At 37.7% G+C, this 15,406-nt stretch overlaps 1 protein-coding gene across 1 annotated transcript in view; it reads right to left on the bottom strand.

The window, feature by feature from the left end:
- NSD2 (nuclear receptor binding SET domain protein 2) overlaps positions 1-15,406 on the bottom strand; it is a 101,385-nt gene that overhangs the window by 18,399 nt on the left and 67,580 nt on the right. Inside the window, exons 8-10 of the mRNA XM_061993689.1 lie at positions 14,423-14,541; positions 11,262-11,343; positions 10,116-10,240 (exon numbers count right to left, since the gene is read on the bottom strand). Of these exons, the coding sequence (XP_061849673.1) occupies positions 10,116-10,240; positions 11,262-11,343; positions 14,423-14,541 (326 nt within the window). The remainder of the gene's footprint in view (positions 1-10,115; positions 10,241-11,261; positions 11,344-14,422; positions 14,542-15,406) is intronic.

A 15,406-nucleotide genomic window follows, 5' to 3' on the forward strand; every position in this document is an offset into this window, starting at 1 on the left:
GGGAAGATGAGGTTTTCAGAAACCTCCTAGATACAAATAGGTCACAAAACCCTAGTCACTTGTGAGCCAGAAGGCTGAGAGCCATTTACCTACAGAACTGAGATTATACTACCTCAAAATTCATGTGCCAGCCTTTCATTTAAATCGCAGTTACTGAGCCAAAAAGGAGTAGCGCTGACAAGAATCAAACTCTACGTCACAAATGCATGCACAAACCCCAAATTCTATCAGTGCAGTCAAGGCAAAACTTGTCAGTTTACACCCACCTGTAGACCAATGCCAGCTTTCAGGCATGAACACCAACACACATAACACACGCAAAATCACAGAATAAAATACCTTTAGATCTTCAACTGTATGGCTATCAGACCGAGAGAATCTTTCAAGGCCTCTCCTTTATGACTGTCAGGAGCCTCACACACCTCACAAATCAAATCCTCTATTAACTGCCAGCTTTGCACTACACAGACAAACCTGGATACCTGCTCATGGCTGTTGCAACTCGTAAGAACCAATACATTCATGAGAAAGCTCAGTGATACACTTCCACTGCCTGAGGCAAGCTGCTGCTGCAGAACACATCACTCGATCCCTGCTACGGAAGCTTTAGCCATCACAGCCAACAGCCACGTCACATGTAACTCATGCACAGCTCGCACCCAGTCCATCACCACCTGAGTTTTCGTACTGGCTAATTTTAGAGCGCTAATAAAAGACGAGCCTAGCAGATTCTCAGTGAGGAGAGGGAAGTATTTCTTCATGATAATTCAGAGTATTATTTTTATCTCGCAGAAGGTGAAACACGGTCTCTTAACAGCTATTTCCCTTTGCAAATAATCCTGGTTCGGTATCACCATCCTTTGAGAAAGCTCCCTCTGTGGAGAGAGTCAAAATTCAATTCAGCTCCTGAAGTTATCCCAGGATAGCTGATGGAAATATCAGGGAAGTAAAAGAAGCATCTGTCCCCTCAGGCCTGAGTAGAAGAGGCTGGGACAACCTTCACCTAACCTTTCTCAAAAAGAACTTACAACCTAATGACAGGTAAAGTACGAGATGGTTGGGAGAAGAAGGTTTGTACCTCAAGCAAGCTGCAGTGTCACTAACAGGTTCTGATTCATTGAGGGGACAGTTGAGTTTTGTGATAAAAATGCCTTTGGATTAAAACAGTCACTAACTAAAGACGATTCACAAGATGATCGCTGGAAATCAGGTGAAGTGGAACACAGCCACCTCTAAATCTAAACTTAACACCTTTGTTGTTTCCTAACACAACTTTCCATGATGGAAGGTCTAAGAGTTTACATACAAGTGCCCAAACCACAGCATTCAATAACAATCAGCACAGATTTTAGGGGGCTTTTTGCTTCCATTGTTACGTTGCAAACGTAAATCTTTTCCTTGTGATCATGCCAGAGCTTGTCTCATCCTTACTTTGAAATATAATCTCCTTAGCAAAGTAAATTGCATGTAATTAACTCTTCTGATATTCAGGCCAAGGTTCAAAGCAATCCATATTTAGATTAGTGGCAAACCCCGTTAATTAGCCATGTGTAGTGATGGCTGGTTTGCTATTACATTCCGTTTTCCATTTTGAGTAATTTCTTATTCCTCATAAAGACAAAATATTATTTTTAAGAATGCAAATTTAGAGGGGAAAAAACACCAAGGCTGTTCACTTTAGATTTATAGCCAGTGACAAGTTTCTGCAATGAAATCATACCTGAGCTCACTAATCATCTCCACTTTTCATTCGCAATTAACAATGCTGCAATGTGTTAGAAACCCTTCTGCTGAAGTTAGCATCACCGCAAGCACCATCAAACTCTACATTTTGCCCATTAGTCAGGCTCTCCCTCCCATTTCCTTTGATTACTGAACATCAACATCACTTTGCGAGGACTTGCCTGTAGAGGCTTTTGCTCCACGCTGCCTGAACACCGGAGCAACATGGTGGTATGTCAGAAATCCAATCCAGCTCTTTTTATTGGAAATGGCACATCTCCATACACAAGCAAGAAAAGGGGGGTAAAAATGGCCTAAAAACTAAATCACAGGGAGCTTTGCTCTTCATTTGGGCTGGGCTGGAACTTCCTTTAGGGATTAGTGAGGTTCAGAATACAGTTGCTCACGGAAGCGACAAATTGATGGTCAGATTCCCAAGGCAATCTTGCCTTTCCTAAGTGTATCAGTTATTCATCGCTACTCACACGCCTAAGACTTGAAGGGAACATGTAAGGACATGTGACTACATTTTTCCAAGTTCTCTGTAGCTCTGTTTTTAGAAAAATACTTGTTACTGAGTCAAACTGGGCCAAAATTTTGACACCTCTGTAAATTCTTTGGGTTATTTTATTTTTACTATGAAAGGATACAAATTGTGGCAACATGTCATTAATTTAAGAACTGGCTCTACTCATTTCAAGGTATTTTGACATATATCTTCTACTACAACAACTTTTCTTCTGGCAAGAGTTACTCAGAGCAGCAACACTACAGGAATCAGCATATCAACTCCTAGCCCTGAAGTATTTTTAATCTTGTTTTGAACTATATGCTAAAATTCCCTGTTCACACTAACCAAAATAATTGTTTTAAACAAACATTGGTCTGTGTTTAGAAAGACTATATATGAATGCTTCTAAAAAGCAGTCTTCAGCATTAATTCTTAACTGAATAAAGATGCTTTGCGTACTGCGATTTTGACACATAAAGCCAGATTACACCAGCAACCGCCACTGAATACTGGGTAATTGTTTAATTGCTGAATATAAGGATGAGATTTCCTTTGTTTTATTGCTTCCTGAACTACTTCTCCCTGTTGTGTGCAAAAGGGACTGCTTGTGGAATAATGGAGTTTCCTTCCCGTGATTAGTTTGCGCAAGAATCTGTTTTTGATGGAGTCAACTATGTGCATTTTGTGTATTTATTGGTTTATATTCTTCATTTTGCCTGTTAAAAGCTCTCTAAAAAAGACTAAAGAGGGTGGGGGAGGAGGATGGTTTGACGGAAGTATTGTGTACAAAATCACTCCTCAAATGTTTTTACCTACTGGAAGATGTTCCTCAGCTGCAGCACTCAGCTTCAGTTAACTGGATAGTTCACTGCACCATCAATTAAAGTGTTCAAAGGTGAAAGGATAAGCACTAACATGAGGTAACATTTCTCACACTATTCAGTACATCAGTTGAGCTGAATCCTACAACTTTTAAAGCATTTTCTTGCAACCAAGTACCTGATTCCAGTCTCAGCCACACACCTCAGGAGAAACACGAGTCAGTTCTTCATTCCCTCTGGATTTATTTAAAAAAAGAAAAGAAAAAGTAAAGAAGCAGCTGGATGCAAGCTGGCATGTACACTCAGCTTGCATATTTCTAGAATCACGTGGGTGAACTTTGCAAATGCTATCATTAGTTCCTCATCTGGAGGGTTGAAATTTCACTTACAAAATAAAAAAGCCAAATCCCACCAAAAACCAATAGGTCCTGACACACTCCCATCATATCATATTGATACATGATACAAGACAGGATAGCCTGGAGCTTAAAAATGCAATGATTCTGTGTTTCAAAGAAGCAGGTGAGGATGAAATGAAATACTTTTGTGGACATTTGCTCCATTCACTCACTTACTTGAGGAACAACAGCAAAAAAAAAAAAGCTTTTTTTCCATTTAAAATTTTCAGCCTCCTTTCAGATAGTTCCAAAATTAGTAAATAGTTCCAAAACTAGTAAATACTAGTGCCAGCAAAACTGATTATACTCTAATTCCACAGAAAAAGAGGTTCAGAAATTCTAGGTCTGAAAACAAATGGCTGTAGTCATCCACTCTGCTGCCCGAGAATTTAAGTTACCATAGTAAGAGTGTAAAATGCAAGAACATTCTGCTTCCTCAATCAGCTGTTGACCTGTCTATTCAACATGCTTTTTGGTTTAGGATTAAGTCTTTGTTTTAAAAAGCTGAGCTAGAAAACATCTTTGCTGGCTCAGTGTTATCCTCAGGGGTGGGGAGGGAGTGGTGATGTGTCTGTCTTCCCTCTAAGGAAGGCTGCTAAAAGCAGTCTCTAAAGGACTAGAGTATGAGTATTTGGTAAGGCAAAAACTCAAAGACTTGTGGAGCAGAAGCAAGTTTTCACATACTAGTCACTGTGTGTTAGCAATTGCGAAGTGGACAACATTCATACTTCTGTGCTTATCAGCTTCCTAGATCCAGTTCAGATGAACTTTCCCTGCCCAGTGTTTGGAGGTTGAAAATGAGTTTAGGGATTCTGAGTGAAAAAGTTGCTAATATTTATGCATCTACGGTGCCCACACCTGCATGGGCTCCAACAGTTACTACTCCACCAGTTGCACACTGTTCAGACTTTTCTAGCTACCAAAGTGCAATTTCCATGAAAAAAAAATTCTTCTTCAGAAAACTCATTCAGTCTTACAGAAGCACTCCTCATATTAGTCACATATGCTTGCTTAACAGCACCTCTTAAGCATTAAGAATACAAGCTTTGGTCTTAACCATAATCAAGACAATTGTGTTCTTCCATCACGTTGTGCTCAAGCAGTAATAAAACCAACTAAATGGCAAATTTTTGCAGAGCCAAAAAAGTTAACCCTCCCACTTCCCCCTGCTTAACTTGGAAGTCTCTTGTTTTATAATCCCAGCTGTAGAACATCAAATTGAAACAAAACCTGCTACAAATACTTATTTTAAAGCTAAGGGCATATGAAATGAAAACAAAGCGTGGCAGAAAATTATTTCCTTCTGCCTTTTGATTTGGTAGGCAAGTCACCTCCACAGCAGGAGAGGTCCCATAAAGAGTGACTCTTTTAGAGTTGTCTTATGACACTTGCTGGCTTAAATGGCATCCTCTCTCATGGCATCTGCTGCCTTTAACCAATACATTGCCTCTTAGAAGCACTTCAGAAGCATGTTTCCATGACTTCTGAATGCTGTTGGCTACTAAATTCCACTTTGCTTAAAGCTAAGGATGTTGCCATGAGCTCAGACTTCCTGATGTGACTTTAGTCAATGACTGCTTATACCACAGTCATCCAGGAGGAAGTGGTCTGCTCTGGCTACGAGCTTTCTCTAGAAAGCCTGGAGTACCCATGTTCTGACAGGCAAACTCTTTAGTCTTTCCGCAGACAAACCCCAACGGCATTTTTTTCCTTATTAATAAAATCTCAGCAGCTAGAGGGTTGTTTTGGTTTTTTTCCCCCCCAATCTAAGCACAACTTATAGAGCAGTAAGTCAATAACCAACATACAAACAACAGATTAGACTGTATTCAAAAGACAATCTGTCGTGCACCCACACGGAGACAGAAAAACTGACAGAGCCAATTGAGTTACAGTTAACATTTTCTTTATTTCAGTATAAGAATTTCTGAACTGAATGAAGAATGATATTTTGGCCCATACTGCTAAGACTAGATAAATTCTTTTAAGTATGCGGTGCCACAAGTGTACACAGTACTATAAGAGCAAAAAAGACGGCCTGGGACAAGTTTCATTTTTATTATTAGCAGGAGTTAAGACGCTTCAGAGAAGGATACTATGCATTTCTGAATTTGCCTGGAAAGTTAATTAAAACTCTGAGAACATTTTAAAACATTATAAAATTGCCTACAGATAACGCATGATACTTTGGTAGAGGGTGGGGAATAAAAACCTACAGCATGTAAACATTCAGCAAACAGATACTCTGCACTCTGAAGCCTAAAGTAATACACAAGATGAGAATAGTTACATAAGAAGCTTAGTTTTCTACACAGAATGTGCTGCCAAAGAACAAGAGTCAGGATAGAATTTTTTTTCCACGTGAAAGTAGAGGCATTGTAACAAAACGGTATGGTCTGGTGGGTGATGCAGGTAATTTCGATTGTTAGAGGCTCTACAAAGAAACAAGTCCAATCACTTGTGGTCTTCTACAAAAATGTATCCCTGACTGCTTACTGGTGCTTTGAAAAGGGGGGGAAGAAAAAGAAATCTATAGGCATACAGAAACAAACAGAAAAAACAACCGTCTGCTAAGTCAGAGCATTTTAAGTGGCACTATGTATTAAAAGATCCTTATGTATTGTTTTGCACTAGAAGCACACTGATTTTGTTTAACAACCTGTAAGGTTGGTTTCAACTACTTTTTCTTTAGGGCAGTAGTTAATTTAAAATAATGTGAATTCCTTCCTTCCTTCCTGTTCTTACGACCACAAAGGTAGTTATTTTTACCTTCAGGAAGTGTGTCTAGAATATTTTAGTTATATACTGTAGGACAACTAGACTCCAGTGGAGCTGATGTACTTTTTTTAGCTGCAAGTTGTACATGTCTCATGACTGCCTTCTCAATTCAATACCTTACCTTTTAAGAATTGTACACGTTTTTTCCATTGTGTATACATGCTAATACCCATACAAAATGCAGATACACCAAATCTGCCTCAAATCCGTAATGAAAAAAAGGATATCTTTTAATATGCAGAAAAAGTGCAAAACTTAAGGCCTGCATTATTATAATTTGCATTATTAGGTCCTGGAAACGCAAGAAGTTGGAGCTATAACCAGCAATTGAGCTTGTTCTGACGCTGGATGTTACAGAAAGAAGAAAGAATTCCCTCTAGGGAAGACAGGAGGAATTTACAGAAAAGCAACACCTTCTTTCCCAGGCTTCTTTAAACTGCCATCTGCAGGTCAGCTCATACTTCCTGAGGATACGAGGAATGACAGGCTAGCTAAGAATTTAGAGAATTAAATGTTCTTTATTTTGTCCTCTCTTAGAAAAAAAAAAAATACAATTGCTTTGACAAAGTTCAGAAGTAGTACCTAGACTCTGCAGCATACTGTAACACTTATCTGATGTTAACAAATCCATCCAATTTTATGAAGCCAGCCAATAACCACAAAAATTGACTGAAAAGCTAAAGCAGGTATGTTTCATGCAAACACGCAAAGTGTGCCAATAATCCAGCAGTAATGGTAATGTAAAGCCTCTTACATTTATTAAAAAGAAACACTGGTTACACTCTACTGGCACCTACTGTATTACTGGGGGGTAGAGGGCCAAGGTTAAAAAAAGAAATGAGAATACACCACCTGCATCTCTTCTCACAAATATCATGAGCTCTTGGATGGTTACTCCAAGTCTTAACGTAGGCAGTGAAAAACTACTCCGAGCTTTTGCAGACTCGTGTTGAGTATCTTTGTCACATCTGGCCCTACCAGTTGCTCATTAAGAACTAGATTTTAAACAAAACCATATTTCCTATGAAGTACTGGAGGAAATGACTACTGACATCAAGTGCCCAGAAGTAAAATTTAAGTATTTTGTTTCATGATTAAATACAGTTATGAAATTTATTTATTCATGTATAAACACCTAACTGCTTCCGTTCATCCATCTTAAAAACAACTCCTAAGCCCAATTTTTTTAAGAGAGTGAAAGCCTACCTTTTTATCTCTGACATTGTCAGGGCTAGAAATGTTTGGTTATCCTTAAGGCAGAAGTCTACATCCCCACTCCTGTCTCTCTCCTTGTTGCATGACCAAAGTAACTTAATCATTGAAAATCTGGACTCCACTGATTTTATAATGTTTCAAGTAAATCCTATTAAAAAAATATCCCCAGTAACAAAAAGCATCCAAAAGATTTTTTTTTAAATATCATCAAAGATGCATCTTTGAAACAAGAAAAAACTGAGCACACCCTTCCTACTCAACACACCTTCCCCAGAACTTAGTTGCAATGGACTGACATTTTGGAGGTGTGCAGTTGGCAACAGCCCGTGACAAATAACAGTCATACCCAGGTTCCATTCTGGAACCAGCTGTCCACAAATAACATGGGGAGAAAAGAAGGAGAAAAAAAGGCCGGAATCCACTTAGTATTGCTTGTAGAGGTGTATGTGCTTGTGGAACATGCAGATTTTTTTTCTATCTTTGATAAAAGAGCATCTAAGCCAACACTTAGAAGTATTATAGTGAACACAGAAATAAAAAAGTTATCAGTAAATGTATTTAATATTGAGAAGAATTACATTCTATTCAACTAGCTGTGCAAGGCTTTAACCATTGCATGATTGTGTTTATTTTTCAAACTCTTTCCCTTAACACTCTGGTGAAGATTTCTCTCTGGAGGTATGCTCTCAGGGCACACACATATTTTGCCATTTAGACAAGTGCTACAGAATAATACAAAAGAAAAAAAGCAGTTTTAAAAGCCAATCACACAACCTAAAATTTCTGTCTTTCCCCGTTTTGTAGACTAGATCAATGGTAAGTTCAGAAAAACGTGCCTGGCATTTCTGTTTTATTTCAAGGGAAACTATATCTAATATAGGAAGCAAACCAAATCGAGTCCTTGGTTGGTGTAAGTTCAGGCCAATGTAGCATTAAACCACCTCAGGATCTAGCCTACTAATCTACTATCCCCTGCACCCAGCCCCACAAATCTGTTATTTAACTGTGTGTATTTTCTGTTATGTTGACTGGGATTGTTTTGGTATTTTAAAACCTTTTAAACTCTTGAAAACAGTTAATTAACTTTCTAGTTTGTGTATCTGTGTATGGTAAGCAGCGTAGGATGTTAATTTTTCCTCACATCTTTCACTGTTAAGCAGTAGCTGAGTAAATAAAGAGCCAAGTTTTTTAATTTCCATCTCAGCATATATAACCATATCCTTTTTTACATGTGAACTGTTATGTCTCAACCCCAAATCCCACAAAAATGAGTCTTTTTTGTGAAAGATTTCTGGATATTTCATTTTATAAACACAAGATCTAGAAACAGAAGAATCTTTCTCCTGAGATTATAGTATTTCGAGATGCATATTTGGAGCCAAAAAGACAGAATGTTCCTTAAAGTGGTCTGTCCGAATAATGGTCATAAACACAAACAGCCATTACACAGCAAGTCCCAGCAGTAAGGCCAAAACAGCAGAAGCTGGTAAGCCAATAGATGAGAGCATCTCAATTGAGAGAACAAATTGAGAAGTACTTCTTTACTTCATTGCTGCTGGGGACATTGTAGCCTGTGGGACTTCCTTTGCTTGTTTTACTGGGGTACAGGAGGGAGAATTTGTTGGTTTTTTTTTCTGATAAAATATTTTTCCAGTTACAGTAAGATATACAGCCATTAACATGCAATCTTCTTTTCCCCACCCAAAGGTAAACCATTTAATGAACATTGTCTAGATACTTTAAACTGCATTCATTATAGTGTCTAAGCACCTCATGCATCCATTAGGGGGGATGAAAGTGTCTCTAGGATAGCTGGAAGCCCTGCTTCCCTGCTAGCAGGCAAGCAGTTTCTCTGTAGCTTTTGTAATTGAAGCTGTTTGTCTACGGATACTTTACTAAATCCTACCAGCTACATTTCTGAATCCACCTGCAAAACAGCATGCATACTTTACCCTCATGCTGCCAGTCTTTGGCTGATTGGTTTTAATAGCACGTATGACTTGGGGAATGGTTTAAGAGACTGTATGGATACACTTCTGGTAGATACATTTCATTTATTGTATATCAATTGAGAAGAATTACAGTTCCAAATATGCAGAGCTAAGACTATGATTAGTAAGTATCAAAAAGATACATCCTTCGCTGCCTGATTAACTCAACTGGGGATGAAGCTATTTGCATCACAGAGAAATAGCACTTCAACAGCCTGAAAACTAATTTGAGCTTCAAGGGGCTCTGCTCAGAAAAATGTCCAGTTCTAGATCAATCAGAGGATTAGGAAACTTGCTTCAATATAAAAGCTATGGCAACATGACAATATTGAGTTACATAATGTAACTAATGTAGTACACTTACATAAAGTCTGTAGAAGAAAATACAGAACACACTGGCATTTTACTTTGCCTCTAGTAGAAGGTTACAATTCTAAAACTTAGTTGGTAAATACATTAAAAACCACAATAATATCTCGACGTCCCCAAATCAGACGTTCGTATTACAATAAATGGATTTGCAATGCACACATTAACAGGTTTCACAGAGGCCCAAACTGTAACTTGTCTAGAGCACCAACGTTAGAGAATTCACCTTTGATTTTTGTTTTTAAACAAGATTCACACCTGAAATTTTCTGTAATTAAATGGCTGTGTGCAAACACCACTTTTTTTTTACCTCATTCTCAGTTAAGGAAGCTGAAGGAGATGAACTCTTGCTAAAAGCAAGAGTTGAAGATTCTGCTGCTGAAGCCCGATTTCGCTTCTTCAGAGGTTTACATGCATCAGACAGATTTTTCGTTGCTGTAAAATAATTTTGGTTTACAAAGTGAAGTTTGGAACTTTAAAACATTATCTCCCTGAAGCCATTTAAAATATTCCTTCAGAGAAAGGAATTATTTAGGTAGGTCTTCTGGGCACCTACACAGGGCTGCGAGAACATGAAGTTTCTGAAACCATGTGTTTTGGCTTGATATTAAAAATGAAGAGCTTTCTATTAATCAAATATGTACTACAATTGGCTAAAAATTGTTTTCCCAGGTTTGGTTTTTTTTGGGCTCATTTCCATTAGATCAAAATATCTTGTGACTTATGAGCTCTTTAAAGCAGAGGTAAGTTATCTCCTCAGATAAACATTAGAAGGCCTACGTGATCTCGTTACAATCTGAGTAGTACTAACACTTTGTCAGGAGAAAAGTTATATACAGGAGCGAGGCACCAGACGTTTTCTATAGCATGTTACCCCCTCTATATGGTGCAAAACTTGCTGAGACTCATTTGTCTTCAGCATATCATTATAACACCTGAAGAGACATGCTCTTACAGAAGTTACCTTACACTTGAGCATCATTAACAGGTCTGACTTTTGGATTTTGCTCCAAGGATATTTAGAATTCCCTCTCAAGCTTCATGCTGCCTCCCAGCAAGCATCATTTCAAAGGACTAAAACTCACATAGTACCTCATTACATTGACTGTCACTGCACTTGTTTTACTGGGCTAATGCACAATGACATATCAGAGCAGTAGGATTCTTTATCACTGCTCGCCAAGATCACAGGGAAATAGTTCTCATTTGGTGCCATCAAACGGTGAACTTGTGAACTGCTGCTCTAAATCAGTAATACACAATTTCAATCGAGCATCATCACGTTGGTGCAAAATGGTGGTAACGAAGGAAGAGGGCATGCTCCCCCCCCCACCTGTGGCACGGTGCCTGTAACTGGTTATTGCATTGGCCAAATTTAGCCAGCTGCCTCAGACCTGTTTATTTTATAATTATTTAATTGAAAAAGTTACATTAAAACTTATTCTGACCACATTACCTGACTGGGTCTTTTGTGAAGAGGAGGTTTCTGTGACCTTAGAAGAGTTTGTTTTTGCTGTTTTGTCATTGCTTGTCTCCCTCTGTCACAAAAAAAAATATGAAAAAAATAAAAAAACTCCTAATTTATGAGTGGTTGGATAAAACTGGCAATTACTTCTGGATTTATGTTATTAGAAAGAAAGTGTCTTTACAAATACCTGAATGGTAAAGTAGTTAAGCTAGCCCCATTATGTGATTTTTTAAAAGTCATTTACAGTAAAGGGTACAAACCCATAAACAAACGAGAAAAATTAAAGAACACAGTATTGCAGCATCCCACTTATCCATCCCAAACTCGGCATATCAAAAAGGGGAGCTCTAAATGAACACAAAATATGTAAATTATCCTTACTATTCTTTGTCTAAAGTGTTCAAACTAAAACCTTAATTATTAAAGGTAAACTGCAGAATTAGTATATAAATTTGAGAACAAACCCTGTGCAGAACTTTAAGTCTCAGAGAGAGGCTTGCTTTCAACTCCACAACTTATAGCAGTGCCATTTGTTAAATTACCATGGTTAAGATTGTTTCAGCATTTCCAAAATAAACCCACTATTTTCAAAGGAGCACAGAAATTTGCTCCAGGCTGAGAATTCATCATTAAAAGTTTAGGCCGAAAAACCAGGGAAGGTTTTGTCAAAGTGTTGTCAAAATTAGACACTGTTCCTTACACGTGCTACCAGCTTTTTCCTTTTCTATGCTACAAATTAATTCAAGTAATAAGTCACTAAAATTGTACCCAAGAATGCTTAACTCTGACAAACGTTCACCTCATCGTTAACAATAATTCTACCAAACACGAGGTTTTACAGACTTTTTCATATTCTTCATCTGACATTCAGTTTTACAAAAGACTTGCAGGTGAATACCTCAAAGACCAGAGATCTGGTTTCTTTCGTAAAAATAAATACAAACTAGCTACTGTCCTACTGAAATGCACACTGTGCTTCTGCTGAGTTGTAAGTAGACTAAGATACCCTACTGCTAATGCCGTCAGAGGCTCCCAACATCAGTTTTGCAAGATCACTCTTACCCTTCTGTGTAAAAATGAAAGAAAATGTATCGTTCACTCTTAACTTTAAAACATGCTTCACAGAACTCTCATTTTGTTAATGGGCATTTTCTATGCAACAAGAAAGCACTGATAATCAAATCAGTTTTCCGAAACTTCCATATGGGTGCTTATGACTTAGTTACCGTGTGCGAAAACATTCTGATTTCATAGGTAAGAGTTATGGACAAAAAGTAAAGGATAATGCACAACTTTCATGCAAGTAGTAAATTATTATGAAAAAAAAAAAAGTCATTAAAGCTCCTCCTGTCCAAAATGATTGTTAACAAAAGCCTGCAGGTAAATCAGGAATAGCAGAAGGAAGGTGTATGGTTAGTGTTTGCTTCTTTGAATTATTACATAGACATCTTCACTGTCTTCACTAAATGTTTTACTAAGCAGCAGCACATACAGCTAGAAGTACCCTGGGCTGATGAAAGCAGGAAAAAGACCAAGAGATAATTCATAAAAGACACCATAAAGCCACCATCTACGACATCTGACCCTTCTGTGGACAGAAGCACAAACATGACTATATGCATTTAGAGTTTCCAAAATACCTACTATTTACACACACACACACCAGATTTCTTATAACTAGTTCTGATAAACAAAGCAGGTAAAGGACAACACTTTTGAAACGCACATGACTAAGTCAGTGTTATTAGTGCTACGTGTCTTATGGGAATCATTAATCTCATTCAGTATTCACATCTGCAGCACCAAATCCAAGATACCAGAACCTGCTCTGCATCAACTATTCTGCAACCACCTTTCATTCTGCTTGTGCTAATATAGGCTAATTGGAGTGTACGAATGCTAGGGGGATAGCAAAGATGTAAGTTTAGGGACAGTCAAAACACAGACTTCATAGCAGGAATTAATTATAGTAAGTAAACTTCATTATTCCATGGATCTAGTGTATTATACTGAATGCAAATCGATTAGACAAGTTTAAAAACTTCCCCTAGAATATATTCAATAATTAACCCATTAGAGCAAGAAGGGCAAAAACCAGCTTTGCTCCTTTTTTCTGCAAAGGTAACAACATTTCTCTAAGAATTCTCTTTGTCCCTTGCTAATAAGCTCGTTAAGCCTGGCTTCCTGAAATTCTATATTTTATACTGAACAAGTTGTCTGAACATTCACAATATCAAGAGGTACTAAAATAATCAGCCTACCAAACAAATTGACATATACAAATATGACTTCCACAACTCATTTAAAAAATAAAGCCACTACTTTTTGTTCTATTAGGTTGTTTCATTTAATTGCTGTACCACTAATGTCCTGAGATGAGACTTGTGATACACTACAGTATGATACTGTAATAACATAACTGAAAACACTTGTGAGCTAAGTTTTCCACACAAGTAAAACCCATGAAGTTCACTGGTCTACGTGCAGGACCAAATAAACCTGTGCTTAAGTCTCTATAAGATTTGGGCTGTATCCATACACACAGTTTTTGTGGCCTATGTAAAGAAAATTATCACTCACAAATACACTAAACTGAAAAAGAGTCTGTGATTTGTGCAATAAATATACTGTAACATTTACTGCAGTCTCCTAACTTAAGAAATGGGTCAGCATGCCACTCAAAAATGTTTTACAGGCTTCCAGTTTTTTGAAAGTAGTTTTTCTGCTTTTCTTGACTTGCTTTCCCTCTCTCCCCCCACTTTTTGTATAAATGAAGTATTGACCAAAGATATATCTTCTACATTCCTGTGTACACACCTGAACTCTGATTCAGGAACAAAGAAAAAGAACTACAAAGAATGACAACACAGAAAGGTCATGTCTCTGCACGCTCCTTTGGGAAACAGATTTTCTCAGTATGCATTTGCACCACAGTTTAAGTCAACTTGTCATATCTCCATCCTCAAAACCAAAGAACATAAAACCCCACAGCAACAAGCTCACAAGTATCTCTGAATATTTACAACAGTTTGGTTTGATATAGACATTACTTTTTTCAACCCTCAAAAAGGAAATGCTGACAAACTTAACTACAGCAATGTGACTGGTGCTGCTATAAATCAACCCAAACAAACCAACGACATAATTACCTTCCGATTATTCTGTTTATCCATCCTGAGTCTTTTCCTAGGTGCTTCCTGAACTTCAAAATCTTCTGTAGGTTCCTTTGTCCTCTTTTTTTGGTTTCTTTTATTTCCATGTAAGTTACCTTGGGATGGGGGATGGGGGAAACTTACATGAAAAATAATCTAAAACCCACTTTCAAATTATTTTGAACTGATCTAGTTATTTAAGTTAATTTTCTTTCAGTCATTATTTTTAAAACATGGTTAAACATTAACACAATTTGATGACCTATTAGTGCTTAAGGTCTGGTTTCTTGTGCTAAAGACCAGAACATATCCAAATCAACTGCTTCATACTCAAGTTATTTTAGACAGATGAGTCTACCTGTATAGGAACTAGTTTAAGGTCTAGGTATTACTGCGCAACATTTGTTCCGTACCATCAGACTGCACATGATTGATCTATAAAGCTTTTAATTCTCCTGACACTTTGTAACAGTGTCTTATCACTGAAATTCATTTTTAAGTCTCCTGCTTAAGTCAGTCTCCTTTAAGTTCTCAAATGATACAGATGAGGATACTGGTGACATCTATTAAGGGGGTCTGGAAAAGACAAGATATCACCAACTGTACAACTTAACTCTGTCTTTTTGCTACAGCAGTTCCAGACTGTGTCTAACAAGCTAGTTACACTTGACAGGAAACCATAAGATCCCCTTCCTTTGTGAACCAAAATCCTAAGAACAGAATCACATTGGTCATTTTAAGCCAACGGACTTATTACTGTATTTAGGTGATCACTCACTGCTGCTACTGAGTTACAAAAGGTCAGTGACTAACCTACACACTCCTTCCACAGGTTCATGTATTGTTTGCACTGTCTACCTCAAAAAAGACAGATGAAGGTTTAAGAAGTGGTCTGTTTCATCACGATGAAATGACAACATAATTACACTCTTCAGTACTCTCTGGTTTACGAAGCTACAGCGTATTATGGTATAAAGATTG

Source organism: Colius striatus, chromosome 3 (assembly GCF_028858725.1).
Source record: "Colius striatus isolate bColStr4 chromosome 3, bColStr4.1.hap1, whole genome shotgun sequence".
Classification (NCBI taxonomy): Eukaryota; Metazoa; Chordata; class Aves; order Coliiformes; family Coliidae; genus Colius; species Colius striatus.